General features: G+C 43.8%; 1 protein-coding gene across 5 annotated transcripts in view; it reads right to left on the reverse strand.

Moving 5' to 3' along the window:
* The window catches only part of SVEP1 (sushi, von Willebrand factor type A, EGF and pentraxin domain containing 1), a 1,063,460-nt gene that overhangs the window by 53,040 nt on the left and 982,946 nt on the right, over positions 1-27,474 (reverse strand). For all 5 annotated transcript variants that reach the window (XM_085641350.1, XM_085641349.1, XM_085641348.1 and 2 more), the window contains 2 exons: positions 3,614-3,787; positions 1,851-2,024 (listed from right to left, as the gene is read on the reverse strand). In XM_085641350.1, coding sequence (XP_085497476.1) covers positions 1,851-2,024; positions 3,614-3,787 — 348 coding nt within the window. The remainder of the gene's footprint in view (positions 1-1,850; positions 2,025-3,613; positions 3,788-27,474) is intronic.

Consider the following 27,474-nt stretch of genomic DNA (forward strand, 5'->3'; position numbering starts at 1 on the left):
AGACTTGAGTGAAGGAGGCATTGACAATGGTAAGTATGACTAAGAGAGCAACCCCAGAGAGAGCTTTGATGAAGGACAGGGGTAAGACATAATCTTAAAAAGAAGTGAATTTGAGGAGGTTGAATATGTCAGCACGATCTGGTAGATATAGGGCTTTGAAGGATAACCAGTACAGGATTCTAAAAGAAGGAGTGGGAGTAAGAGATGAAACAGGCTTGGTGTTCTCAATGTGCTGTGGGATGTTCCTATTCATTTTTTATGATAGTAAATAAAGTGATGTACTTCATGTGCAGAGGGATGAAGGGAAACGCAGATGCATGATGGAAAATGCAGTGATGTCACTTCCTCAAGACAGTTTTGATGGGAAACCAGTGATGTCACTTCCGGTGCAAATAGATGATGGAAAATCCAGTGATGTCACTTCCTGTGCAGATGGATGACTGGAAATCATGTGATGTTATTTTCTGTGCAGAAGGATAATGGGAAATTAAGTCCTCTTGCTTGGTGTCTTCTTTAAAAGACAGTTTTGGAAGGAAACCAGTGATGCCACTTCCTATGCAGACGGATGATGGGAAATTCTGGCCGGAAGCATGGTGGGAAATGTAGTGATGTCTTTTTCTGTGCAGGTGGATGATAGGAAATCATATTTGACATAGGATCAGAAGTAGAGCAGACACAGATCTTGTTGCCTTCTTGTTTCTCATAAGAATAAAGAGTACCTGCCACACATTCAGGACTGCTAGAGATCAATAGTGCAGCAGGTGCAGAGGCACCAGGGAAAATGAGCCTGTGCGGTCCACTACACACCAATTATGGCTATATTTCACCACCAACTCTTTGGTGCTCTCTTGCTATGCCACTGCACACATTCCATTCCACCATCCCACTCCTACTTGGGTATAGAGCTGGTACAGTGGTACGCCCAATAGAGGAGAAAATTTTACTTTATAAACCCTACTTATTCCACTGCTTGTGTAAGATGTAAGAAGAGCATATAAGTAAACATGTACTTCTCTGCACTGCCACACACAAACTTATTAAAGCCTACATGATTCAAATGCAACTTCCATGAGTGATGTGAGTGAATGAGGGGAAGCCTGCTGGCATGAGTAGACCCCTGTCTCTACAGGGTGCATGCAAGCCTAAGCTTAGTAGAACCGCTAGCTAATTGCAGCTTGGTCCTCCTCGACCCCACAGTGAATCAGAATCTATGGCTTGAAAAATGCAGCATATCTTTACAAAAGGCAAATGCATCTTTGAATATATACACAGACCTGCCCCTGCTAAAAGGTTTTACTACGTGAAGAGGGGGCGGGGTCTTTGAGAGGGCTGGACTTTGTGCCGAACACTGCCTGTGACACGCTTTAACCGTTCACCCTCTCCCACTTCAAAAAAGGAAAAAAACAAATATTTCGGGACACGGTTGCCAATGTACAGGGAGATTGAAAAGCCTGTAATGGACATCAGTGGGGAAGATAGCTGTACACATAGATTTCCAACTGACCTTGTGTTTCACCCTATGATATCGGCTTCTCATTGGGTGGAAATGTTGTACAACTCACACTGTGACAACGTATGGGTTGGCAGGTCTCTATAAACAGACATATTTTTGAGAGTTCATGTAATGGTGTGTTCCCAGTCCAAACCATCCACAAAAAACAGCAATTTGATAACATGTGACTCACTAGTGGTTAAAATATATATATCTCTCAAACATGTGTGTCATGCATTGGTGTGCACAACAGGTCTTTCTTGCTGCATTTTTATCAATGAAATAAGGAAACTCAATTCAAAGCATGGCCAATACGCTATTATGAAAGCTAAAAATTAGAGATAAACTAAATACACACGTCTGCACCGAGGGAGGGGGTGGCTCCATGATCCATTGTCCATGCATTCCGCATGAGTTTCCCCTTCCAAGCTGTAGCCATCATAGCAGCTGAACTCCACCCTGCTTCCAGCACTCAAGTTGTCATACGCCACCACCCCATTTGCCAGAGCTGCTGGAGCTTCACAGAGAGTATCTGGTGAAATAAAATCACAATTAAACAATAGGGTACTCATAAAAAACGAAATCTAATCATTCACTTCTGTATATTCATAACACGATGTGAAACATGGCAACTGTAGTTAGATTCCCTGGAGGGTTTGAGCAGGGTGGGTTACTAGAGAGGAGAGACCTGATGGAGAAAATACCATTGGGATAAGGAATTTGTAGGGAACGAGAGAGAGTCAGGAAGAAAAAGTGAGCATAGGTGGAGGGACAGGGAGTGAAGGGAGAAAGAAGACAAGAGAGAGAGAAATGGGAGGGAGGGAGAGATGGAGGGAAGTAGTAGGGGGAAAGAGAGACGAGAGAGCACAGGAGAAGCAAAGAGAAACAAAGAAAGAGAGATAGGTGGGGAGAGAGAACCAGAGGAGCAGCAGAAGCGAGAGAGAGAGGACACAGGAGAGATATAAAGAAAGAGGGCATGGGAGGGATGGAGGGGGAAGAGAAAGAAACGATAGAGCCAAGGAGTGGGGAAGAGAGAGACGTGGGGAGATAGAAAGAGGAGGAGAGAAAGAGGACAAGACAGGAATGGGAGAGAGAAGGGGAGGGGAAGAGAGAGGAATGATATAGAAATGAAAAAGTACAGGAATGGGGTGAGAGAAAGAGAGAGGACGAGAGAGAGAGTAGGAGATAGGAGGAGAAATAGAAGGCGAGCGAGAGCGTGAAGAGACGAACGGAAAATATTTCTTTGGCTCTTTCCTGAACACTCCATTAGTTTCTACCGAAGAGTGAAGACCAAGAATATATTTTGTGGCTCTTCTTTGCTGAGGCCTCAGAAAAAACTAAAAAAGTATTCTAAAGCATGTTTTTTCCATTTAACTGCGATTCGAGAAGATGCCGCAAGAAGTTCATTAATTAATCGACAGAGGTTATCTAATACAATTTTGCCCTCACCATCATCAAACCTGTTCTTCCATTCTGCAACCCTGCCGTGCCAAGAAAGCATGAAGAGCCTGTTCAGACCAGTTACACTTCTTTTAACACTCGATTTCCAGGATGGACACGTTCAGATTGAAATGAAAGACGCTTCACTTCAGTAAAACAGTCTCTTAGCCTACCCTGCCATTTTTAGTTGAGTTGTTCCCAAGGCCAGGTTGAGATTGCATGTTAAAAGAACAATTGATGGAAGGAATGCTGAAACAACGTCAAACATTCACCCCAGTACAGAGATCTGAGCCTAAATCCATTGTTTCTTAGTACACCATGCCATTCCAGTTCAGACCTAGCCATATGCAATTCAGTCTTGACTCTTCTTGCCATGGGAACAGTCCAGCCCGAACTGCCAGGCCAGGTCCTCCCTGGACCGGAAACAAGCATCCTGAGACCGATTTCAGGGTATAACCCCTCATTAGCCAGGCTAGCTTGACTCCAGTGTCATGGTGAGCACAGGACCCACTTCTGGGCATACACGTCCAACTCAGGGTGACAAATGCAAGAAGAACAATTGATACAATGCTGAAACAATGTCACATCTACCCAGAAAAGCAACAAAGTTCCATCACACTGTTGGTTAAATTATTACAGCTATAAAATGACCAAGATGAGCACTTCACTGGTTATATTTACCTTCACAGGACGGGGTGGGGGTGCTCCATAAACCACTGGCAAGGCATGTGATATTTTGTGGTCCAACCAGATGATGTCCGGAGTGGCAACTGAAGGTTACATTACTTCTATACACATTGCCTGTTGCAACAGCGAAGGCGTTGTCGATATTTGGGTGTGGTCCACAGGTAACAACTACATTAGAATGGAGAAGTGCAAAAGAGAAATGTTAACATTTTGTAGGGTGTAGAAAACGGACTTAGTGCCTACCACATAAACCTTTGTTTAGTGCTAAAATGCACAGAGGTCTTTGTTTTTGTACCTCGAGAAGCTATGTTGTAAGGCTGTGATTTTTTACTCCGTCAATCTGTTTTAGATTAGCAAAAAATGTATGCCTTTTTGTCTATATAGAAAAAAATAAGGAAAGGTTGTCAAATGTATCATTTGCTCAGTTATGCTTTTTCAAGCCACCTGTGATGCGACAAGTCAAATCTTTGTGCATTGCACAAAGATGCTTTTCTCCTTTCCTTGTGATGTGCAAGATACTTCACTGCCTTTGAACCACTCTTGTGGTCGAAAAGCATTGCAGGTTTACTGAATGTCCTTGTCAGGGCAGTGTGGTGGATAGAGCAGGGGTTTTGCATAGTGATTCTATGAACCTTGGTATGCTTTCACTGATTTCTCTTCTGCATTGTGCCATTTAAGGTCTCTCCTAAGATAGCGCATGCATTGTCTGTTGCAAGACACATGGTTGTTTTATAGTGGACCTACAGCTCACACATTGCTTACCATTGGTTGGCTTCATTGTCACTTTTATTTTCTTGCTCCGTATTTATTAGCTGTGTGTGCTTTTCTTCTGTTTGTCCCGCCCTGGAGCACAGACACTATGTCTTTCCACTGCACGCTTTTTCAGAAGGCGCTATTTTCATTTTGTTTAAGAACTCTGCAAGAGCACATGTGTTTTCCCGCTGTTTCCCTCGTAGACTTTGCTGACACTCCCTCTGTTGTGCTACATTTTCTTTTCTCTTACCCGTGTGTTACTCCACCAGCACTGCCTTTCTCTCCTCCACCTCCGCCTTGGTGTCTTTAGTCCATTTGATCCCCTCAACCTCTTTCCGTGTTGCTTCCCCGAGTCCACGCCCACTGTTTTGCTTCCGCCACAGTGCGCTCCTGTGTAGCATCCGCCCGGCGTCCCCCATGTTGCTTCCATCCTCCATCACAAGCCCTGTGTTGTTTTCACCTCTTCATGTTGCTTCCCACCCACTTTAAAACCTGCCACTATTCGCATCCTCAGTGTTCTTTTCACCCCATCCAGCTCCCCTCCTGTTGTTCCCATCCCCCACGCTGATTCACATATCTGTGTCGCTTTGCACCACCCATTTGCAAAAAAAAAAAATGCCTTTACACATTTGTTTTATTTACTGATCCAACTCTGATCGGACACCAAAAAGACAAAGAAAGTGGGTGTGTCATTTTGCATGTGCACATGTAGTGTGGTTGACCAGGCTGGCCGCTTCAAAACATATATTTTTTTTAATTCTTTAACAATATAGTACAGCATTAGGAATGCTGTGCTGCATGCCTAAAACCATTGACAAAGCCAACAGGTCCCAACGAATAGACCCATTAGCTCTGCAAATGTTTGTTTTGGTATTTTTTCTGCTATCTGCTTAACTGACAGGGATTTCAATACTGCCACGCTGTGAAGTATTGCAAGTCCTTGTGAAATGTCCTTGCCTACCCCTTTCCTTTGCAATTTGGGAAGAGTCTCAATGTTAACACAGAAGAACTAGGACAGCAAAAAAAAAGTGTATAGTCCATATGACACAAGATGGTAATGAACCAAGTGTCCTTTGAAAATTTCCACATAGTACAATATATAATCTAAGTACCATCAGCATGAAATACTCATTTCTAATACATGGCAGCCTCCAATCCCTTTATAAAGTCTGGTTCCTTAATTCAGTTGAGTTGTAATGCCACTAGTCACCTAATACAGAAACAGTGTACCTGCTCAACTGTAAATACTCATTATAGAGGAATTGTGATATCATAATGCCTGCTGCCACAGCCAGCAGCCAAGGTGAAATGCAGATCATGTAGCACAATAACATCTGCAATTTAAACAAGGAAAATGCAAACTGGCTTTTCCTTCTTCTGATATGTTTTTCGAAATGATCAGTAATTATCAGAAAGAAGATATTCATGGCAACCTGTTTATATTTTGTGGCTATAGATCTTTCGCAGAAAGAAATCATTTCTCTTCAAGTTTCTACATATTCTGAGCAGCGGCATTTTGCAACCTCCCTTATATTAAACTGATTCACTTCTGCAACAAATAACTAACTTCATTTTGGTGTGTTTAAATTTGCAGTAAAGATCCTACTTTTAATCTATAGATCTCCAAACACCCTCTCTCTTTCATAGGAATGGACAACAAACCAAAGATTTAAGGGGTTTGTGAGAAGGATGATGTTGTGACCATGTATTTTAAGGACTAAAGCACCTTCTTCCATACATTATAAGGATGTTTCAAGTGACCTCAGAATTCAATGACAATGTAAAGGAACTAGGCCTTCAGCCTGGTTTCTCTATATGGTCACATAACTCTTTGTTGAACTTAAGTTCATATCCTGGCAGTTGGTGATGAGAATGTTGGTAGCAGAGCCTTTCCTTCTCAATGTTCCCGTAGTCTCAGGCTAACCTAACGTACTGCAAAGAAGAAACTGGCAGTTGGGGTGGAGCATTGTGTACTTGTGGCAGTGCCGTACTTAGGGAGTGTGGTCATTATACTGTGTGTTTCTCACAAATTTCCCCATGACTCACACTAGTCCAGTTTTCTTCTTACTTATTTAGTGCTCAAAAGTTAATGTAGTTGGGTGCTGTTATGTGAGAGTAGCATGCTCGTAGCTTTTTGTAACTGTAATTGTATTCAGATTTATATAGTGCTTACTAACCCATAGGAGGCATTAAAGTGCTTTACAACGAGTAGGACATGACTTCAAAAACAAAGGTTAGTGGTTAATCTAGTGGTTATAGTTGGTTATTGCAATTAATTGTGTGCTCGCAAGAAAAATTGCATGCATTTTCTCCAGTTACTTTGTGATATATTAATACCAGGTATGTGTAATCATTAGTGGGGGCTATGTGGTTTCAGGTGAATGGTTGGTGTGATAGATATGCTGGTGAAGGTTAGGCAATTTTAGATTACAGGGATAGGATTTTAAACAGTGGAGGTTGTGATCTATAATTCAGAATTTTCAATAAGAAATGCAGGCATGAGACTGAAAGTCTATTCTCAGAAATAGAAATTATACAGATAATGAAAGGTAAGAAGAGGGTCACTCTGAAGAAAGGAGACGAATTAAGCTGGAGTAAGCTAAAGTACATTTTTCATGCAGGATTTAGGAGTATGGTGGGAGATAACTTTCTGAGTTAGCAAGCAAAAGGAAAATGTTAGCTGTAAAAAAAGAAACAACGTTATGCATAGTTCTCCTTATCCAGGGCAGAGATGTATGTCAGTTGTTGTGTTATATATCTGGATGTAATGACAGAAAGCTCACAGAGGCACCAAAATATCAGTTGAGGAGTACACAATGGGAATTTACAGAAATTGTTTACACGTTATAGCCGCACACTTAATTACATAGACCATGCCCCTTTTACTTTCTACAGTTCCCCAAACAATTTTTAACTCTTCAAGTCCCCAGTTAAATTTACCTGAAGATTTGACATTTCTAAAAGATAGGGTAGCAAAAGCAGGGGATTGTTTATTCCTGCAGTTCACTCATCATCTCTACCTACACGCAGTCTCCTTTTCAGCAAACCCACCGCTCATCACTGCTTTAACCAAGGAGTGTAAATGAAATGTTGAGTGCAGACGTTGATGGTGCATGGAGGGGATGAAGTCCGCTCCCTGGCCATTGTGCTTCCCACAAGACCCTCCGTACTACCCCAGGCTTCAAGACCGCTTTCACCGTGATTATTAAATGAGTATAATCCTCAAGGAATGAGACCATCCTAGTAATCAATAATAGGTTCAAAGGTTACTTTTTAGATCAGACTCTGATGCATGTGCTATTTTGTGTGTTGTATTGAACATTACTCCTATCATGTTTGCTAGGTGTGCTTAATACTACACAAGACACAATATATATTTAAAGTATTTCCAGTAGGGAGATTGCTATGAATAAAGGCAAAGAACAGCTGCAACACATTTAAACTATTCTCCCTCTCAAAATGAGGGTCTTGCCTCATCTACTGAATTAAAATGCAATTTACAAAATACTAACAAACAATTCACCAGAGGCAATGGTTCATGTAAGGAAAAAATGAAAAGATGATATTGGCCAACTTGAGGAAGAGGAGTGGGAAGTGGTAAAGTGGTAGCAATCAAATCGGAATTCCGACTTGTGCAATTTAAAATATACCATTGTATATATTATAAACTCAGGGTAATGCGATATATACAGTCAGGCGTATACCTGTGAAATGTGGGAGCCTTTTTTCTTACCTTGTGGGAATGTACTGGGGGAGAGTAGGTGGACAACATAGGAACTCACAGATTTACAACTAGAAGGGAACACAAAGATTATACTACTGAGCATATAGGGGAAGCAATCAGCTCCTAGATATAAGAAGTTGTTATGCCACACAGGATTAGTGATGGTCAGGCAAACACATCCAAACATTAGAGGGGAAGTGACTCCCGCAATATGGAAACTGACTAACAGACATTAGGTGGTGCTGAGCCCCAGGGAAACATTGATATAAGAGCAGGGGTGAATAGTGAGAACAATATAAGTTGGAATTTTTCAATGAAGGCTAGGAATGGGAAGATTCTGGATGAAAGTGTGAGATATGCAATCAGCAGGATAGTGTAGAAACTGTAGCAATGACTCACTGTGAATAAGTTGTAGGGATGGGAGAAGCGCTTTCCCCATGCTGAATCTGCTGTGTGTGCAGAATGCATTGTTACAATAATACATAATAACCAATTCCATACAAAAATTTATAAATAATAATAAATATCATTACAGAGTCCCTGTGGTGATGCAAAATACAACTGTAGGAATATTATATGCTAATATTATTACAGTAAAAACAGTTTTAAGAATAGCAAATATCAACTTATCTTGATGGGGTAGTGACTTGAGTTGTAATCGATTGGATATTTATGTAGATCAACTTTGTTAAAATTGATATAGTGACAAACAACCAGAGAAACCCTCACTTGCCTAGAAAAACACTCTTTGACATCACCACCTTGAAGTAGGTGATAATTTTACCACAAAGGCGGAAGGAAATTCCACTGACTAAACTGTAAATCAGATCATATCATAATCTTTTGGAAAATATATAGCTCTGACTGATCTTTGTGTATATTGTGTTTTACTACGGTAATACTGTATTTGATTTCCAAACTTACACCTGCCTCCTGGAGTAAGCTCAGACAGCTGGACCTAGCAATATTTAGAAAGTAAAGTGCACATGGTCAACCACTGGAGATCATTGTTTAAATATGTTATTGCCTGCAAATTTAGCCAGAAAAAGTAGCCAGCCCTTTTTGTTATATTTCCCATTGGGAAGACAGATGCATTGAATCTATATGCACAAATAATCTAATTGGAAATGTTAGTGACACTTTTCAATCACTACTCCTAAACTGAGAAAAATCCTAACTTTAAGACTTTCGGTATTCACAGAAGGCATTTAGGAGTCCTAAAGTTAGAAGTCCTAACTTTACTACTCCTAAACTGAGATAAATCCTAACTTTAAGACTTTCTGTATTCACAGAAGGCATGTAGGAGTCCTAAAGTTAGGACTCCTAACTTCTGTGAATACTGAAATGAGTAAGGGCCTTCTGTGAATACCAAAATGAGTAAGTGCCTTCTGTGAATACCAAAATGGTAGTAAGTTTAGGATTTTGTCTTAAATTAGTTCTGTGAATCGGGCCCAGGGTCTCTGGTGCAACGTAACATTCTATCTGATGACACGGCCATTGATGTCATAATATCTGTTCCAAGTAACTGAAAACACATTTAACTTCCACTGATGTTGAATGAGAACATTTGCAATTGGATGGGCAATCTTATGGAATGCAATTCTTAATCCACATATTATCTTTCAAACAGCAATATGGTCTGATCTTTGATGTAATAGTCACCTCTTGTCAGAGAAATAAAATTGAGGTAAAGTTAAGTACCTTCACAACCAATTAACACCATTAAGTGAATAACAAATGATAAGATATCTAATTCTTGAAATCTGAATATTAAGTAAGTAAGTAAGTAGGGTTTTTATAAAGTGCTCGATTACCGAGACGTCTTGGTGCTGGAGAAACAAACGGAAAGAAGGGTAAGTCCACAGATATAAGATCCACTGCTAGACCTGGAAGAGCCAGGTTTTTAATAGGCCTCGGAATTTAGAAAGAACTGGTTGAGATCTAATATCCAAAGGCAGCCTATTCCAGAGTTTGGGAGCCAAGTATGAGAGGCATCTACCACCCCATCTGGTCTTCCTCCATTTCGGTATTTTAACCAAGGCCTGATTGCCAGACCGTAGTGGATGCCCTGGACAGTACCATTGAAATAAATTGCGGTACGCAAAAGGACCGCCTCCATACAGGGTTTTGTGGACCAGGCATAGAGCATTAAATTAAATACGCTGCTTAACAGAGAGCCAATGAAGATTCTGAAACCCAGCACCACAAATCTACTACTTTGATAAGTATCAAATTCCTAGATTTAAATTAATTTTGAATATTTAACAAGGGTGCTAAGATGCAGATTAAAATGCAGTAACATTATAAACTTTGCAAAATATAGTACTGTATGTTAATCTATTTTGGTTTTGTACAGCACTATGCACTTTTGGGGGCTGTATTGTGTGAGGCATGATGATTCACGTCTTTCTATGTGTAGATATCCTTAGCCTGTGATTATTTGTAGGTTTGTACGCTATAAAAAATGCATGTTTGATTAATGGCTTTAATTTGCACATTTCCTAACCTAGGTAAAGATGTTCATCTCAGGCCCTTATTACAAGGGGCCCACTATTTGTGCTATAGGGGGAACACCACTACTTTGTGGTATTTAATCTGGGGATTTCACCTGCTGCAAGTAGGCAAAGTCTCCTTGTGAAATATCTGGGGAAAACCATACAGATACTGGCATGGTAAGTCATGTTTCTACATATTATTCACAAAAATACATAATCCGTACTATCTATCAACCACGCCCCCCCCACCATGAAATTAGTGGGACCCCTTGTAAAGATAAATCAAGGCAGGTAAATAACTGAGAATTGTTTGGGGCCACTCATAATGAACACTTAAATGCCAAAGTCTAATGCTTCTAGAGGACGTTTACAAGAGATGGGATCCCTAAATCTAATGGAATGCTGTCATGACAATACCAAACATCATGATTGCAGCAGCTTACATGAGAGTCAGAACCACACGGTCCCCAGCCATGGGCCACAAATGCACTGTAGGGTACCATCTAAGCGCTCTGCACAAGGTTCAATTTTACTAAAGAAATAAAATGCCTCTGAAGCACTCTAGTGACCACCTTGTGGTTTCTTTGAAATAGCTAATAATAACAGGATTAGGGAGTGTAGAGGAAAAGCCCTGCACGGGCACTCGAGGTGGATACGTCCTCCACTCAGAATAAGTTACCAAACATAAGGATCCACCTCTTGAAGAAAACAAAAAAACCTGGGTTCAGAAAAACACTAGGGTGGTGGAGTGTGCGTGTCCTACAATGGTTAGACATACACTGAGTTGTTTAAATACCCCTCACACACCAAGAATGACCCATGGTGTCATGCTTCATCATAGGGGTCTTCCCGCCCCGCTGCGGGACGGGGCGTGCTACGCCCTGCGACTACGCGGGAGCACTGATGATAAAGTGCTATGTGTGATGCAAAAGGAGGGTCTGGGGTAAATGTAACTGTGAGTTAAAAAGGACCTGGCCCCTTAAGACAAAAAACCTTTAATATGTCGAGGGGGGCTGGTGCTGGTAAAAAGGTGGTGCGGAGATTCCCTACTTAATGTGTGGTTACTCCTAGTACGTCAACATGTTTCGATGCAAAAACATCTTCATCAGGACAGGGCTAAGATCCCTCCTATGTGGAAACCGTGTACTTATGAAATAACTATAAACATAAGTGAAGATGCACATAATAATGCATAAATATACGATACCTAATAGTATACTTGTATATTCTGAAAAAGAAAAAAGGAAAGAAGAAAAAATGGACGTGTTTAGTGTCCCAGGAAATAAAAAAATTGTACCTGCAAATATAAGAGGTGCGCCACAAATGTGACCAAACGTGATCGTTAGCCATAAATCTAATATTGCAGGACAAAGGTGCAGTGACCTGTAAAAAATAGAGACAGTACATGACACTACAGACAGACAACAAAAAACAAAAAACACACAGTCTATAAATTGCGTGAACTATTCTCTAATGATCGTGATGGACACAGTGATAAAAAGAATCCATACTTATGTGTATGTGAGGTTTATGCCTTATGAACCTTGAGAACGGGTTGAGAAATCAAGGAGCCTCAATGCTGAATGAAAAAGAAAACTGAAAAGGAGATATAGCTGTTACCTCCAGAGCGCTGCTCGTAATGTGAAAGGCTGTGTCGGCATACTCGAACGGCTGTGCCGTACTTACATGCCCTTGTGATGCTTCTAGCTCAATGTCCGTCCATCCTGCGGTTCCGCTGATATGCGGGACATTGCCGGATGCGCTCTTTTAAATTACGCCAGTAATTGCTAAATGTGGAGGCACTCGTTGCACCCGGGTCAATGTGGTGACTTCCGGGTAGAATCACACGGAAGATTAGAACGGGGAAAACAACTCCTTCTGGAAGTGAGGAATAATTGTGAGCAAAAATGGAAGACTGCGCTATCAAAAGATATACGAAGCAGAGTTTATCGTACGCTGAGAGATCTCAAGCGTTAACTTCCTAAGTTGAAGACGTGTGCACGCGCAGGAGATGAAACACGTGTCACCCCACTGTGCAGTATATTGGCCAGAGGGTATGTTCAAACATATGGTAAAGAACGGGGGTGGCGAGCAGCCATCCTAAAGTCTCCTGATACACAAAATGAATACAAAAATGAATACAAAAATAAGGGGCGATTCAAAGGAAATAGCCAGGACTAGGTCCTGAAAGATAATGTGAAAAACGGGGACATTCGCTCATAATCCCAGATGGGTTACACGAAGCCTCCTGTAATAGATAATGGATTTCGTTATTCCCAAGTGGAATAGTCAATGTTAAGTCTTAAAGATCTGTCTGTAAACCGGGTTGGTTACATGGAGTGAGTAGAGGAACCTAACCCAGGAGTGCTATACATTGATTGGTGAAGAAATCACCAAAGGGGGTGTATTACTGGGGGGTGTGTGTGTAACACCGCAAAATAGATCATTACAGTTTCTGCTTCCAAAGATCGCACAAAAAAGGAGAGAGAGAGGTCCGACATGTGTCAGTTGACACATGTGGGGAAGAGATGGTACTAGGTTAGCTGTGACCATGGTATCTCATCATTCAGGCCCGTCAAGTGTGTGCCCAGACGGAACACCCAGCGTTGCTCTTTTTCAAAAAGCCCAGAATCGGTGTTCAATTGTTCTATGATTGTCCACCTGAGGTCGTCAACCCAATGGTTCATAGTCAAGAAATGGGTTGCCATTTTTGTCGTACTCTTTTTGCAGCGAATGTTGCTCTTATGTTCGCCGATCCGTATCTTCACTTGCCTAGTGGTCATACCCACATATTCCATCTTACAGGGGCACGTAATGAGGTATACAACATTCTTGATGTTGCAATTGGTGGATTTTCTTTGTTCCCAGGAAGTGCCGTTGGCAAAAGTGATGTGGATACTTATTTTGGTGAGAGTGCATGTACTGCACATACCACATGGATGATGTCCTTTGATGGGTGGTAGTATGTTACTTGTAGTGTGTCGGATAGGTAATAAACGTGGTCTGGTATGGACCAGAATGTCCCTCAGATTTTTACCTCTCTTATGGGAGAACATAGGCTTAGTTTAGGTAAGTTTAAGCCCCCACAGTTCAGGATCTTCCAATTCTTGTTGATGATTCTGGACACTTGGTTGGAATGAGTGTTGTAGGTTGTGACACAAATGGGTCTGGTGTCTTGTTCTTGTCGGATATGGTCTTCTAAAAGAGAGTCCCTATTGTTGTCCCTTGCTCTTTTGAGTCCTTTTTTAACAATTGATTCCGGGTAATTCCTGTCTAGCAATTTCCTCTCCAAATCCTTTTCCTGGGCCCTGAAGTCTGTAAGTTCGGAACAGTTTCTCCGTAAACGGAGGAACTGACCATAAGGGAGATTATCCCAAAGATGTCTGGGGTGAAAGCTATCATATAGCAGTAAGCAATTTTTTGCCGTCGGTTTAAAATGCGTGTTGGATTTCAATCTTCCTTCATCTGCGTAGATGTTGAGATCCAGGAACACCAGGTTACTGTTGGATGACGTATGTGTGAATTTGAAATGCCTAAAAATACAGAAATGTGCACCAAATATAGATGTAATGATGAGGAACAAATCATCATCTATTTCAAAGTTCCCTTTGTGAACAGAGACCTGAGTTCTTTACCCCTTCCCTGTGATGTCCCACAAGTAACCACTCCTCTATACTTTAACAAATCTAGATACTCCATCACATGGACCACCTCCTAACCCTCAGCCTCACCTTTCATTCATCTGCTGAATGCCCGTGATCTACTTTAGGATCTGTTGAACATAAAACCTGAAAAAACATAAGACTACTTTTCTCACATCTTAAAAAGTCTATCCATCACCAAGGAGGGAATGAGAAAAATGGCCTTAAACTCAATGGAACCATAATGGAACTGCCCCAGTTCATGCTCCCACCCCTTGCTGTCCTAAAAGCCAGTAGCCTTCTCTGATTCTGCAGAATTACTCAGCAGGAAACTAAGTATGGTTACACTCTGTAGCATCGTGCTACAAAGAACCACAGACACTTTTAGTGGTTTATCAGGAGCTTTATTTCTTTGCCTCTTGTCTCTACCTTGTCCCTACACTAACTGCCTCTTCCTATCCTGACTCCTCCTCTTCCCTTCACCCTGCTCGCTCCGCCCTCCAACTACTAGACTGCTAACCTCATTACATCTCCCCTCTTCTTGATAAAACAAACACACGAACAGTGCTTCAGTCCATCTCTTCAATGAGTCTCTTTGGTGGCTGGATATTGCGACGTGTCTGCAACGATGTGTTCCCAGTGGACACGCTTGGCACGGACTCACTCTGCTGACCTCTGCCCCCCGTATCACTAGGATCAGGTTCTTCAGGTGCTGAAGTGTCAGTCAGACTCACCTCAGGTCCTTTTGTGTCTCGCAGATACCTCTTGACGTGGGATGTGTTCCTGGGGATTCTGCATCGTTCGGATTCCGCCGTCAGCATCGTGTCTTTCTGCTGAATAGTTGCTAATGGCTCGTCACGGACTTGGGGATTCATTTTTTCCTGCTGCTCCTGGCTCGCACAGATATGATCACATTCATGCAAGGATAGAGACCTCGCCCTCCTCTTGGCCTCGGCATACGATTTCAGTCTATCCTTGTCATGCTTGTCAGTCCCAGCTATTTCCTGGTGCATGTGATTTGGTGATACCGCTTGCAGAGCACCTTCCCTTCTCAGGAACCGATTTCCCACTGCCCGCCCTAGCATGAGTGTCGCAGGACATTGTCCGGTGGTTGAGTGGGGGGTTGTCCTGTAGGCTCTGAGAGCTTCGTTCAGAGCTGCTTGCAGTTCTCCCCTCCCTGCAGTGACTTGCTGAAATGTCGTTTTGAGCGTAGTCATAAACCTTTCCATGGGGCCATTCGCTTGTGGCCAGAGTGGTGAAACTGTTCGGTGCTCAAAGCCCATGTATTTCGCGAAAGCACTGAATTCGTGACCATTGAAGGGCGACCCATTATCAGTTTTGACTTCCTTGGGAACACCCCATGTTGCAAATATCTCATATAGCACCTTGAGAGTGCAGGAAACACTTGTAGACGATGTTATTTGTGCAATGGGAAATTGTGAATATTCGTCAATGATGGCAACCACATATGTTCCGGACTGCAGCGGTCCATGGAAGTCTATGGCAACTTCTTGCCAGGCTCCACTGGGTAGGGTGGTCATTTGTAGTGGTGCCGGTGGATCGCTTTTGCTAGTCGACTGACAGGGGTGGCAATCTTTCAAGATGGTGTCTTTGGCGGTGACTTCCCGAATGGCGTCCATGTACTTCCCATCAATCAATTGTTTGGATCCTGACGACGGCAGAGGGTGGCGGGACATGTAGTCAGCCGTGTTCTCCGCCTTCCCCGGTTTGGGAAGTAATTTGGGAGACTTGCTGGCACAGTTCTTACTGTCATTGACTGTGAATAAGACTTCCACCAGATGAAGACGCTCCGCAGTGGGGAGGCTAAGTAGGCAGTCGGCTTCCGGCCCTTTGATGACGTGTATGACTGCCGGTACGGTGATGTCATCACAGGTGAGAGTTTTGTGGAATTTACCCAGACAGAGGAGTGGTGTTTTGGACATCCACGTGAAAACACGGACCGGTGCAAAAGTTAGTGAGGGCTTCGGGACCATTTTCTCATATTCTGTAATTGGAATATAGTTCAGCGAGGCTCCGCTATCCCATATGAATTTAGTGTCGTGATTTCCCACTCTAATATCTAGGCGTGGATACTTCTTCAGTTGAGCAGGGTCCGCAATCAGGTTCAAGTGTTCCACCGTGTAGGTCGAGTCTTTGGAGGAAGATGATCTCGAGTCCCAAGATGGGGATCGGCGTCCCCAACGTGACCTGCATGATTCCCGGCTGGAATGTGATGAGCCTGGGGACCGCACAAGTTCTCCTTGAACAGCTCGTACGTGATGTTTCCGAGTGTCTGAGCGGGACGACCTCGTCGGTTCACTCCGCCTGTGTCGGTGGTAGTCCCCACACATTGCCTCGAAGTGATTGGACCGCCCACATTTCCTGCACCGTTGGCCCATGGCCGGACAGGTGTCCACATGGGGGTAGTCACGTCCACACCGGTAACATCGCTTCGTCCTTTCTGTCTTCCAATCTCTTCGCCTGAGTTCCCTTCTCCCATCCTCCGGACGCCGTTGGTGAGACGACATGCTATGCCTCCAGTTGTTTTCTGACGAATATTTCCTTCTGCCACTCGGGCGTTCTTGCACGCGGTGCGCTTGCTCATGGCTGATGTTGTGACCTGTTTCAATGGTGGCAGCGTGTTCCTCCGCTTGATCATATATGCGGGTCATTTCTTCAATCTCTTCTAATTCATGGGGTTTCCTCAATAACCGTCGCTGAAGTGTCTCTGAATGCCAACCTGTTATAATTTGCGATTTGATGGCAGCATCAGGCGAGAACGTTTCGAACTCGCAGTATCTCGACAGCCGTCGCAGCCTGGTGATGAATGCATCCATCGCCTCCTCCTTTCCTTGGCGTGCTTGATGGAACGTGTGGCGCTCATAATCTACGTTTCTTTTGTGAAGGAATTTTTTGTTCAGCGCCTCACACACTTTGTTATACGTCCCTGTTTCGGCAGGCGGAAGATCCTTTATTATCTTGCTTATTTCTCGGCCTGCGAGGTTGCGGAGGGCAATTAACTTCTCTTTGTCTTCCGTCACCTTGGATCCCTCAACATAGTCTTCGAATTCTTCTAACCATTCCTGCCACTTGGGGCCCATGCTCCCTCCTGTGGTCACGGTCAGACGTTCCGGCGCTCGCAGGTGTGATCCTCCCGCAACCAGGGGCTTCCGTTGTGGTGAGGTCGCCATTGCGTCGTTGTCTTCTTTCCCCTCCCTCGATTGGTCTGGTTTCTTGGTGGGTTCTCGCCAATGCTTGTTTACTCGCTCTCGTCACTGCGTGTTTATTTATTCTTGCCAATGCTTGTTTATTTCTTCTTAGCGGTGCTTGTTCGTTTGTACTTGCCAATGCTTGCTTGTTCTCGTCAATGCTTGTTTATTTTCTTCTTGCCAATGCTTGTTTATTTATTCTTGCCAATGCTTGTTCGTTTGCACTTGCCAATGCTTGCTTACTTGCTCTCGCCAATGCTTGTTTATTGTCCTCTTGCCACTGCTTGTTTATTTATTCTTGCCAATGCTTGTTTGTCTGTTCAATGCTTGTTTATTTATTCTTGCCAATGCTTGTTTGTCTGTTCTTGCCAGTGCTTGTTTCGGTTACTGTGTGCCTGACTTCAAAATGGCCGCTCCCCGAAAATCAAGGGGTCTGTCTCGAAGGCCTGCCTGACTCCAAGATGGCCGCCGCCACTGCACACACACACACACAAGGCTTTTCTCCGGGCTCATTCAGTCTTTTCCATGCTGGACTCACCGGCGGGCCTCTTCAAGGGTGGCACCCTCCAGGCTCTGCTCATTCACGACGGCGACAGCTATCAGGTGAGGTCGGGGTGGGCTCCCGCCTTATTCTGCAGCTTCCAGCTTTTCTTCGCACCGAGCATGCCAAAGCTCACGCATCGGGCGTGAGATTAGCCGGCAACAACGAGCTTCCAGCTCACCTTTCACCGCGCTCAACAGCGCTTGTTAGCAGGCTTTCGGAGACAGCATCTCCAACGCCGAGGCACCTCTTTCTTTACTCGGGGGCACAAGGCAGGGTCGGGGTGGGCTCCCGACTTTTGTACTCACTGGTGGTATCCGGATTACACGCATCCAGCGTGAATCAAGCTGCGAGGTGATCAGTCACTTCAGGCAGGTCCGGTTCTTCACCAACTCCGGGGCTCCATGAATGGTGTGGGCTTGTTCATCCCACCCTCGTCGCCAGTTGTAGCATCGTGCTACAAAGAACCACAGACACTTTTAGTGGTTTATCAGGAGCTTTATTTCTTTGCCTCTTGTCTCTACCTTGTCCCTACACTAACTGCCTCTTCCTATCCTGACTCCTCCTCTTCCCTTCACCCTGCTCGCTCCGCCCTCCAACTACTAGACTGCTAACCTCATTACACACTCTAAACAGATAGGTCTTTTCAACTCATAAAGAACTGTCCCAATATAGACACAGAACTTCATACAGTAGTTGTCACAGTTCTGAATGGCAAATGTAATGCTTCTGTGACAGCTTGCACAAATACTTGCTTACCAGACTTAAGGAATTGAAAGGAATTGTTGAGAGGTAAATATGTTGCTTGAAATAAAGAGACTGGGTTGTTCCTGTCTTTGAAATACTGCATTTCCCCAACGCACAAGGTGAGAAAGTGGATTTTTTTGCTGTAGGAGATGCGAGTCTTCAACAAGTAATAATGTCACAATTCCATACCCGGTACAGTTAGGTCTCAATTGTTTCAACCTGAGCTCACTCCTTGCTAACTGCAGAACAGAGCAGTCAGGCTTAACAGAGGAGAAATGTTTAAAGCATTGATCAGTACCAAAACAGTTAAAAAGTAGAAAACGGAACACAATACAAATACCTATCCAATTTTTACAATTAAACTGTAAGGAATAAATAGACACCAAAAATACAAAAATTATATGTATGATTTTTTGAAGTTCCAAGTCAGAATAGCACCCAAAAGTGCAAAGTGCCAACTGAGGTTTTCTAGTTGCACTAGTCTAGGGCCAAGTCAAATTTGAAAGCTGACTGCGAGCTACTGCCTGTCTGGTACAGGGACCAGGTCTGTCCCGGTGGAAAGTTCACTTTCGAACTTAGAAGATTTTCTGTAGAAAAGTCCTTGAAGACAGGCCATTGGCAGGTTGGACTGCAGATTGGGTCTGAAGGAGGGTTAGACGATGGCATACAGGTGAAGCATGGGTCCTCAGTGGGAGCTTCTGATCTGGTGGGACACATGGCATGGTCGACAGTGGGAAGCTTTGAGCGGACGAAGTCTGGGATCCCTGTACAGGAAACTTTCAATGGAGGTTGGATGTTGTTCGAGATCAGCTTCTGGGAAGTACCTATGTGTTCGGACTTAGAAACTTTTTTAGAGGTTGAAATCCTTTCAGCGGGGAAAAGTAGCATTTTGAATCCAAGCAACGAATAAATGTCTCCAGCTGCAGCTTTGGAATAGGACGCGGTCTCCTCAGGATCTCTGGAAGAAAAGTTCTGACCAACTTTCTAGGTGTATAGTTGCACACGTTTTTGGGTCCGAGGTGTACAATCTAACAACAGCCAAGGATTCAGGATCTTCTGAGCACCCCTTGGAGGCTGGAGGTTGAGAATCACTCTCCCAGAAGCCACAGGCAGGGTTTAGGGCAAATCCAGTTGAAAATGGTCAGGTGGGCTCTTGAAAAAATAGGCTTCTTGCAGCTTTTATGGCCCGGTAGTTTACGAAGAGGTCTGCCTACTCACCCTAGGAATCCACTTCTTTTTCCTGGGAACAAGTGGGAGCAGGCCCAACCTTTGCAATCTCTCCCCATAGGTTCAACAGCAGGCACAGTCCTTCTTCTTTCTTCCACAGGTCCCAATGTGTTCTGAAGAAGGCAGCCAAGGGTGCCACATTTATGTCTGACACTAGTTTGTGGGGAGTAGAGGGGGCTGGAGAGGGCTGAATGACCAATATGGAACACATTCCTAGGGGCAACCCTACCCACTTTGACATCTTTTCCTTGGGGTTTGACCCTAAACAATCTAACAGTCCACTGTTCTGCCCAAATCCAACATGGCATACCCTCTTTGCTCCGGGCACAGCTCTGGACATACCACTGAGGTATGTTTAGCTAATTGAGAAGCTGCCCTTGCAAATTAATTTGGAAACATGCCCGCACTTAGATTTGTGCCATCCTGACTACCTGGACAATCGAAAATGCAGACCTAGGTGTGAATTACAGCTGCCTGTGACAGGGGATGCCCATTTGAAGCATATGCAGTTGGTGGGTAACTCCGCCAGGTCATCCTGTCCTGAGGTCACACCTCCTTCACCCAAGGCCCCTTTGTTCACTTTCTTGGGAACCATTTACACTTCCTTGCAGTGGGCCAGTAGGCTGCCAGGTAACCATTGGGGATTAACTCTGAAAAGTGAAGAAGTCACTCCAAAGTGGATAGTGTAGAATAATTTATTAAAGAAGGAAAAAGTAGTAAAGCATACCAGGACCCCACACTGCGACCTACCAACTGCTATCTTTTAGCACACCCTCTTAGAATTGTCCCGTTAAACTTTTTAGTAGTAAAGCAACATGAACCACATAGAGAATATAACATGTTGCCCCCCCAAAAAAAAATTGCAAATGTGTCTAATCAATACTACATGGACATACATATATACATTTTACTTAATATAATCCTTCAACAATGTAGGGCTTACTCTTCTCCTGTCAGGATATACCCTACCGCCTTCCTTACACACAGGACTGTTTTCGCTCATGCTATTCTTATTGTGCATTCTTTCAGCAAAATAAGGAGTCAATCTCCTCACATTGTACGTTTCATTAACTTCCAGTGTTACCAAAAATCTTTCTTATCTGATTGACACTTGAAAATGTTGTTTCACCTTTCCTTACCAATGTACCCAACTTGAGACATATAAAATCTCCTTCCTTAAACCGATTTGCCTTTCTCTCACTATTCCAACCACAACGCTCGCATTATACCCATTACAATCGCTACTTTTCATCCATGCAGGAGAGGCTGCATCGCAATTTGGCGTTGCAGCGCGCGCAATGTAATTATTTTTATTTATTTATTTGTGTACTTAACTCCATTCAGCTCTAGGCCGGAGTTTACTACCACCCGCACTGCCCCTCCCCCACCCCACAGCACTCGCTCGAGGAGCCGCTACTGGTGGTGTGCCTCAGTTAAATAACATTAGTGTTGCATTGCTACTTAAATGCCCAGAAGTGGAAAAATGTTCCCAAAATTTCAGAGCAGATAATAAATATTGAACTCACGATTCCAATCTTCTTTTCTTCTATTTTCCTTCTAAAAAATAACACATCAATTATTTTACAATAAGTGACTCTGGGCGCAGAATCGACCACGAGGAGTCCGCAGAGCCCAGCGAGTCCACACGCAGGGGGAGAGCTGACTGGGCACCCTTGCTGGGTGTATCTTTTGCCGCCAGCCCACGCCAGGAGACTACAATCCCCATCAGCCACTGCTCCTCCCGACGCCACTTCCGCCGCCAGCGCGCCCAGAGGCGCTTGATAACCGACAGCTCCCTCGGTGGAGCGGGGGGCGCAGAATCGACCACGAGGAGTCCGCAGAGCCCAGCGAGACCACACGCAGGGGGAGAGCTGACTGGGCACCCTTGCTGGGTGTATCTTTTGCCGCCAGCCCACGCCAGGAGACTACAATCCCCATCAGCCACTGCTCCTCCCGACGCCACTTCCGCCGCCAGCGCGCCCGGAGGCGCTTGATAACCGACAGCTCCCTCCGCGACGCGGGACGCGCGGGCGACGCCGGGCAGAGCCCGGGCAGAGGGCGGGCCGTCTGTGGCCGTCCGGGGCCGGAGGAGGCTGGGCAGGGCCATGGACTTTGGTGATTCGCCTGTCGTGGTTATGCAAGTAGGTTCATAAAGTCTTGTCGTGCATGGGCGTAAGCTCAGTAGGACCTAACGCCCCCATTATAGTGTACGGAGCCCAGGGAAAACCTACTGTTTCAATTTTTGTTGTGGTAAATCTTTGTCGAACACCTCATGTCTAAGCCCAGGCAAGTGAAAACTGTTGCCACTAGCGAAACCAGGACTATGGATAGCTATCTTGTCAGAGTGGTAAACAAGATCAATCAAGACAGGAGAATTTCCTTTGGCAGATCAAGTCCGGAGACATCACCACTAAGGTCATCTATGTTGTCTTCTCCTAGGTTATCTCTAGATAGTGGTAGTGCCAATATTGATAATGTAGTCGTAAATACCGATGCAACTACTTTAGTCAATACTGTCGAAGGGGCAATCTCCAACGTTTCCAGTTCTAGCCAGAGCATGGTATCGCCTATCAAGGGCATACAAACTCCATCTCCTGCTCGGAGAACAGTGCGTGCCTGCAGGAAGTTCCCGGTTAAGAGGGTAGTGACTCGTAAACCCAAAAAGCAAGGAACAGCACCATTGACCGGGGGGGCTAACTCTGTACCATCAAATAAAGTCTCAGAGACCGTAAATAACGCCGAGGACAGCCCCCTGTATCCACCACATATTGAACTCCTGGCTTCTATATTAGAGTCTAAACTAGAGGCCTTGATTAGTCCACTGCTGGCAAAGTTAGACTTAGTTACATTAGAGGTTACTAGACTTAAGGGTCTCCTAGACTCTAACTCGATTAGGACCTCTCCAATGACTTCTATTCAACCTGATTCCTCGGGCCCTACAGGATATAGTCTATTGGAGCCCGCCCTTTTCACGTCTGACAATACCAGGGAAGACGGTCCGGGGGGTAATCATCAGGCATTTCAGACTGCAAACGCCTTGTCTACTACCTCATCATCACAACCATTAATGGGCTCGAAAGTTGCACTAGCTCCATCTGTTCGACAAACACAAACAGTACAAAATAGTCGTCAGAACGCCTTGAAGAATGCCCCAAGGGTTGATGCCTTGGGGCACAGTAAACCCATGTGGAGAAATGTTGTCAACCTTCCACCACAGTGTGTTCCATACACTGTAATATTAACCAATGTTCCTAAGGTTGACTCCTGCATGTCTAATCCCGGGATGGAAACCCATGATGCTTTAAAAAATAAATCACTTGCCTGGCTGAATAAGAATTGTGGCTTTCCGGTGGCCTTCTCAAACGATATTTTATCCACTCGTAGAGTTGGTTGGATTGGCCACGGTAAGAAAGACATAGGGGGGGACTGTATCATTGTTAATTTTAAATATCCGCAACATGCTGCTACTGTCCTGCTTAGAGCAGCCTCTTTACCCTTCCAGGAACACGCTGTTTGTGCCAGACCACTTGGTTATTTCTATAGTCATCTGGCCAGTACTCTTTTACCACCATCCTATCAACTAGAGCATCGTGGTAATGCCTCTACAGGGGGAATGGCTGGTCCTCATCCCATTAGGCCATTGAACGCTCCTGTGTTCCAAAACGGAGGTGATCCTTTCGGTCAGCAGCCAGTGAACAGGCAGATGTATAACAGTCTTCCCCTTCATAACCGTTATTCTGCTCTGTCCTCATTGGAGGAAAACGATTGACTTCCAGACATAACAAGGAATCCCACTCAGCCACCTGCTATATTTCCATCTCTCAAAATTGCCACCTGGAATATTGCGGGCATAAAGAGCAAAATTGGGAACCCGGACTGGCAACTGACACTTAAAGCCTTTGACATCATTGCTTTACAAGAGACCTGGGACCTGACAAATAGCTTCTCCATGGATGGCTACAGCCACTTCTGCATCCCAGCCATCAGCAGCGTGGCTGGACGACCCAAGGGGGACCTGCTAAGTTTATTCAAACTGGACATAAAGGGTAAACTTACTCAATGCTCATCTGGCTCCGATTACTGTTTGATTGTTGAACTAGCCCTGCAAGACAGGGCTAAGATTCTTTTTGTTAATTTTTATAACTCTAACGCCAATGATTGTACCAGTCACAACTTAGAGTCACTGGACAAATTTTTGTCAGTCTATAACACCAATGTACATACTTTTGAATTAATATTACTAGGGGATTTTAATATACACCCATGTTCCCTACCATGCCCTAGTCAGGACATTGAAGTTCCCCCCCTTTCTTCTATTGTGCACCTGGAACATACTAGGCGTGGAGAAATCCTCGAATCTTTTTTAGCAAGTTGGAATCTATATGAATCAACTTGTGGGGATGGGAAAGATAGATCCCCTACGTTTAAAGGAAACGACATGGGCACTATTATTGATTATATTTTTTTGACTCCTTTTCTCTTAAACAACGTGAATAAATATTACACAGAGGTATCAGTTTTTAGCGACCATAATCCTGTTTTATTAGAACTAATGATTGCAGATGTAATTTCTTTGAAATCTCTTAAACATAAAGGGGGAGCTAATCTTATCCCTAAAGACCAAAACCGTAGGCTAAAATGGTCCAAAATAGTCCCTGAAACCCTCCTACAGGAGGTTCTGTCTAGGACCGAGGATGATGTTGCAATATGTCTATCTAACAGAACCCAGAGCAACCAGGTTATAATGGCATTTGACCATATCTGTACAGAAATTGCCCGTAACCTCGAGAATACATCGAGCTCAAAGCAGTTAGTCGGTAAAAGATGGTTTGCAAAGAACTGCTCAAAGGCTCATAGTGATCTATTAAAAGCCCTGAAAGCCACTCCTAAAAACCGTGTGGACATATCGTGTGCAAGGTCCGCATATAAACGTACAATTCTTGCAAGAAAGAGGGCCCTGAAAGATACAGCTCTAGAGCAACTTTTAGATCCTGTTACATTAAAAAACAGTGGCCTATTTTGGAAAATAATAAACCAACCACTCTTTTCAGAGGACTCAAATATGCCTTTAGAAGCAAACATCCCTGATGAGGGTTGGATTAAACACTTCAGTGAGATATACTCTGTATCCAATAGCACTGTCATCACTGCCGCCCCTATAGAAGAGGCAGTTGGCGATTCACGTACCGCTAAGGCCACTGTAGTTTTTGTCGCAGCTGAAGTGGAACGGGCAATAGAACTGACCTTGAAAAACAAAGCTCCAGGTCCTGACGGGGTCCCTGGGGACGTTTTTAAACATGATCCTAAGTTTTGGTCCAAAATTTTATGTAATGTTTTTAACGTTCTTTCAATTGACAAAATCCCGGATTCATGGAAAAAATCCATTATCATACCGGTTTTTAAAAAGGGTAATAGGCTAGACCCATCTTGTTATAGACCGATCTCCCTAATCGACTCATCGGTGAAAATATTGGGTAGGGTTATCCTATCTAGATTGAATGACTGGCTACTTGAAAAAGGTGTACTTTCCAATGTGCAGTATGGTTTTAGGCCAAAAAGAAGCACCATTGACCAGGGCCTAAATTTGCATTTACTGGTCGAAAAATACACGAGAGCAAGGGAGGGGTCCATGTACCTGGGGTTCATGGACCTCTCGTCAGCCTTCGACCTTGTAAATCGCTCCAAGCTGTGGAATATCTTGCTTGATATAGGACTGGATAGGGCCCTTGTCTGTCTTTTAGCTGATCTTCATTCTGACTTAACTGCTGCGATCAGAGTTACGTCGGAAGGGCGCTGCACTAGTCACTTTAAGTCCGAAAGAGGGGTAAGGCAGGGGTGCATTTTGGCTCCCCTCCTTTTTACGGTCTATATAAACGCATTGGAATCCTCCTTAAAAATAGCTACTCTGGACGTTCCGCGAGTAGGTGAACTGGGAATTCCAGTTCTCCTATACGCGGACGACGCTGTTTTGCTCTCCCGTACTGGAGTGGGCCTTCAACGCTTACTGGATGCATTTGAAGATTTCATGGCTTCCTTGGATTTAATGATTAACGTTAAAAAGTCCCAAATCATGATAATGGGCAAGGCTAAAAACACCAAGTTAATAAAAACGTTTACATGCGGGAAACAAGAGCTCTGTAGAGTAACCACTTTCCCCTATCTGGGGATTACCTTTGATGAGAGAGGATCCTGGGGTCCCCAGATAAAAAATAGAAATCTTGCTCTTGCTAGATCTTCCTTTGCACTTCAGAGTTTTATAAAAAAATTGGGGGCTAGGCCAATAGTCACTTTGCTACAACTCTATAAAGCCAAAAGTTTGGCTGTTGCCACATATGGCAGCGCCATTTGGGGCTATTGTTCAACGGACAGTATCCAGATTACCGAAAATAAATTTCTCAGGTCAGTCCTTTCTGTACCCCAGTCAACTCCTACATACATTGTTCATTCTGAACTAGGGTTGGGATACATTTCAGACCTGATTAAAATAGCCCCTGTTTTGGCCTGGCTTAGGATCTGGCTGAACCATGAAATTCCCCTCAATCACACCATTTTAAAAGATTGCTTGCAGTTAGATGGGGTTAGCAAGATTCCATGGCTAGCCTATATCAAAGATAGCCTTGGCAAGCTAGGGAGACCAGATCTTTTCTTAGCCCCTTCTAGTATAACTACGAAAGACATAGCTCAAATTAAAGGTATGATGAGTGATATGCTATGCCTAGATAGGGAACAAGTGGAGCTTGAGAAACCAATGGTAAGGTCTAGCCTTATTTTGTGTACCCATGTGGGCCCAGAACCATACTTGACCATTGTTAACCGGCCCTATCACCGCTTCCTCTTAACTCGATTTCGGCTGAATTTGATCCACTTATCCCTGGGCTACTTTCCAAGCTGGAGTTCACCAGATAATGCACCGCCATGTAAGTGTGATAATTTCTCGACCCAGAACACCTTGCATTTTCTGATGTTCTGTGACCACTTCACGGTCCTAAGAAGCAAATTCTTGAGACCGATTCTTAAAGAGGTGGGGTTCACACAGGTCAAGCCAGCACTACTGTTTCTCCAGCTATTACAAACCCCTAGGATAATGTTTCATGTTGCCAACTTCCTTGTGGGGGCTAGCAGGGCCAATAAAAGGATGGTGTCCGATAACCGGGTGACCACGGACCATTAGAAAGATGAACTGTATATTTCGTATTAGTAATGGTTATTACTTGAATCCTTTTTACATTGATGAGTTTTTTGCAATCGATATGAACAGCCTGTTTTATCCTTACTGACCTCTTTTAAATGTATTTTTAGGTACGGATTTTATAGAAAGTATATATTTTTGTATTCACATGTAAGTGGTACTAGTATGTATATATATCATGTTTTATTATGTATTTATTGTATTTGATGATCATGTGTATAATTTTGTTCCTATGTCTTTTTATGATATTGATTTATCGAAATAAAGTATTATGACTGACTGACTGACTGACTCTGTAGCCGTTTACAGCGTAGATGGGGTCCCAATAA

Source organism: Triturus cristatus, chromosome 2_2 (assembly GCF_964204655.1).
Source record: "Triturus cristatus chromosome 2_2, aTriCri1.1, whole genome shotgun sequence".
In the NCBI taxonomy this organism is placed as follows: domain Eukaryota; kingdom Metazoa; phylum Chordata; class Amphibia; order Caudata; family Salamandridae; genus Triturus; species Triturus cristatus.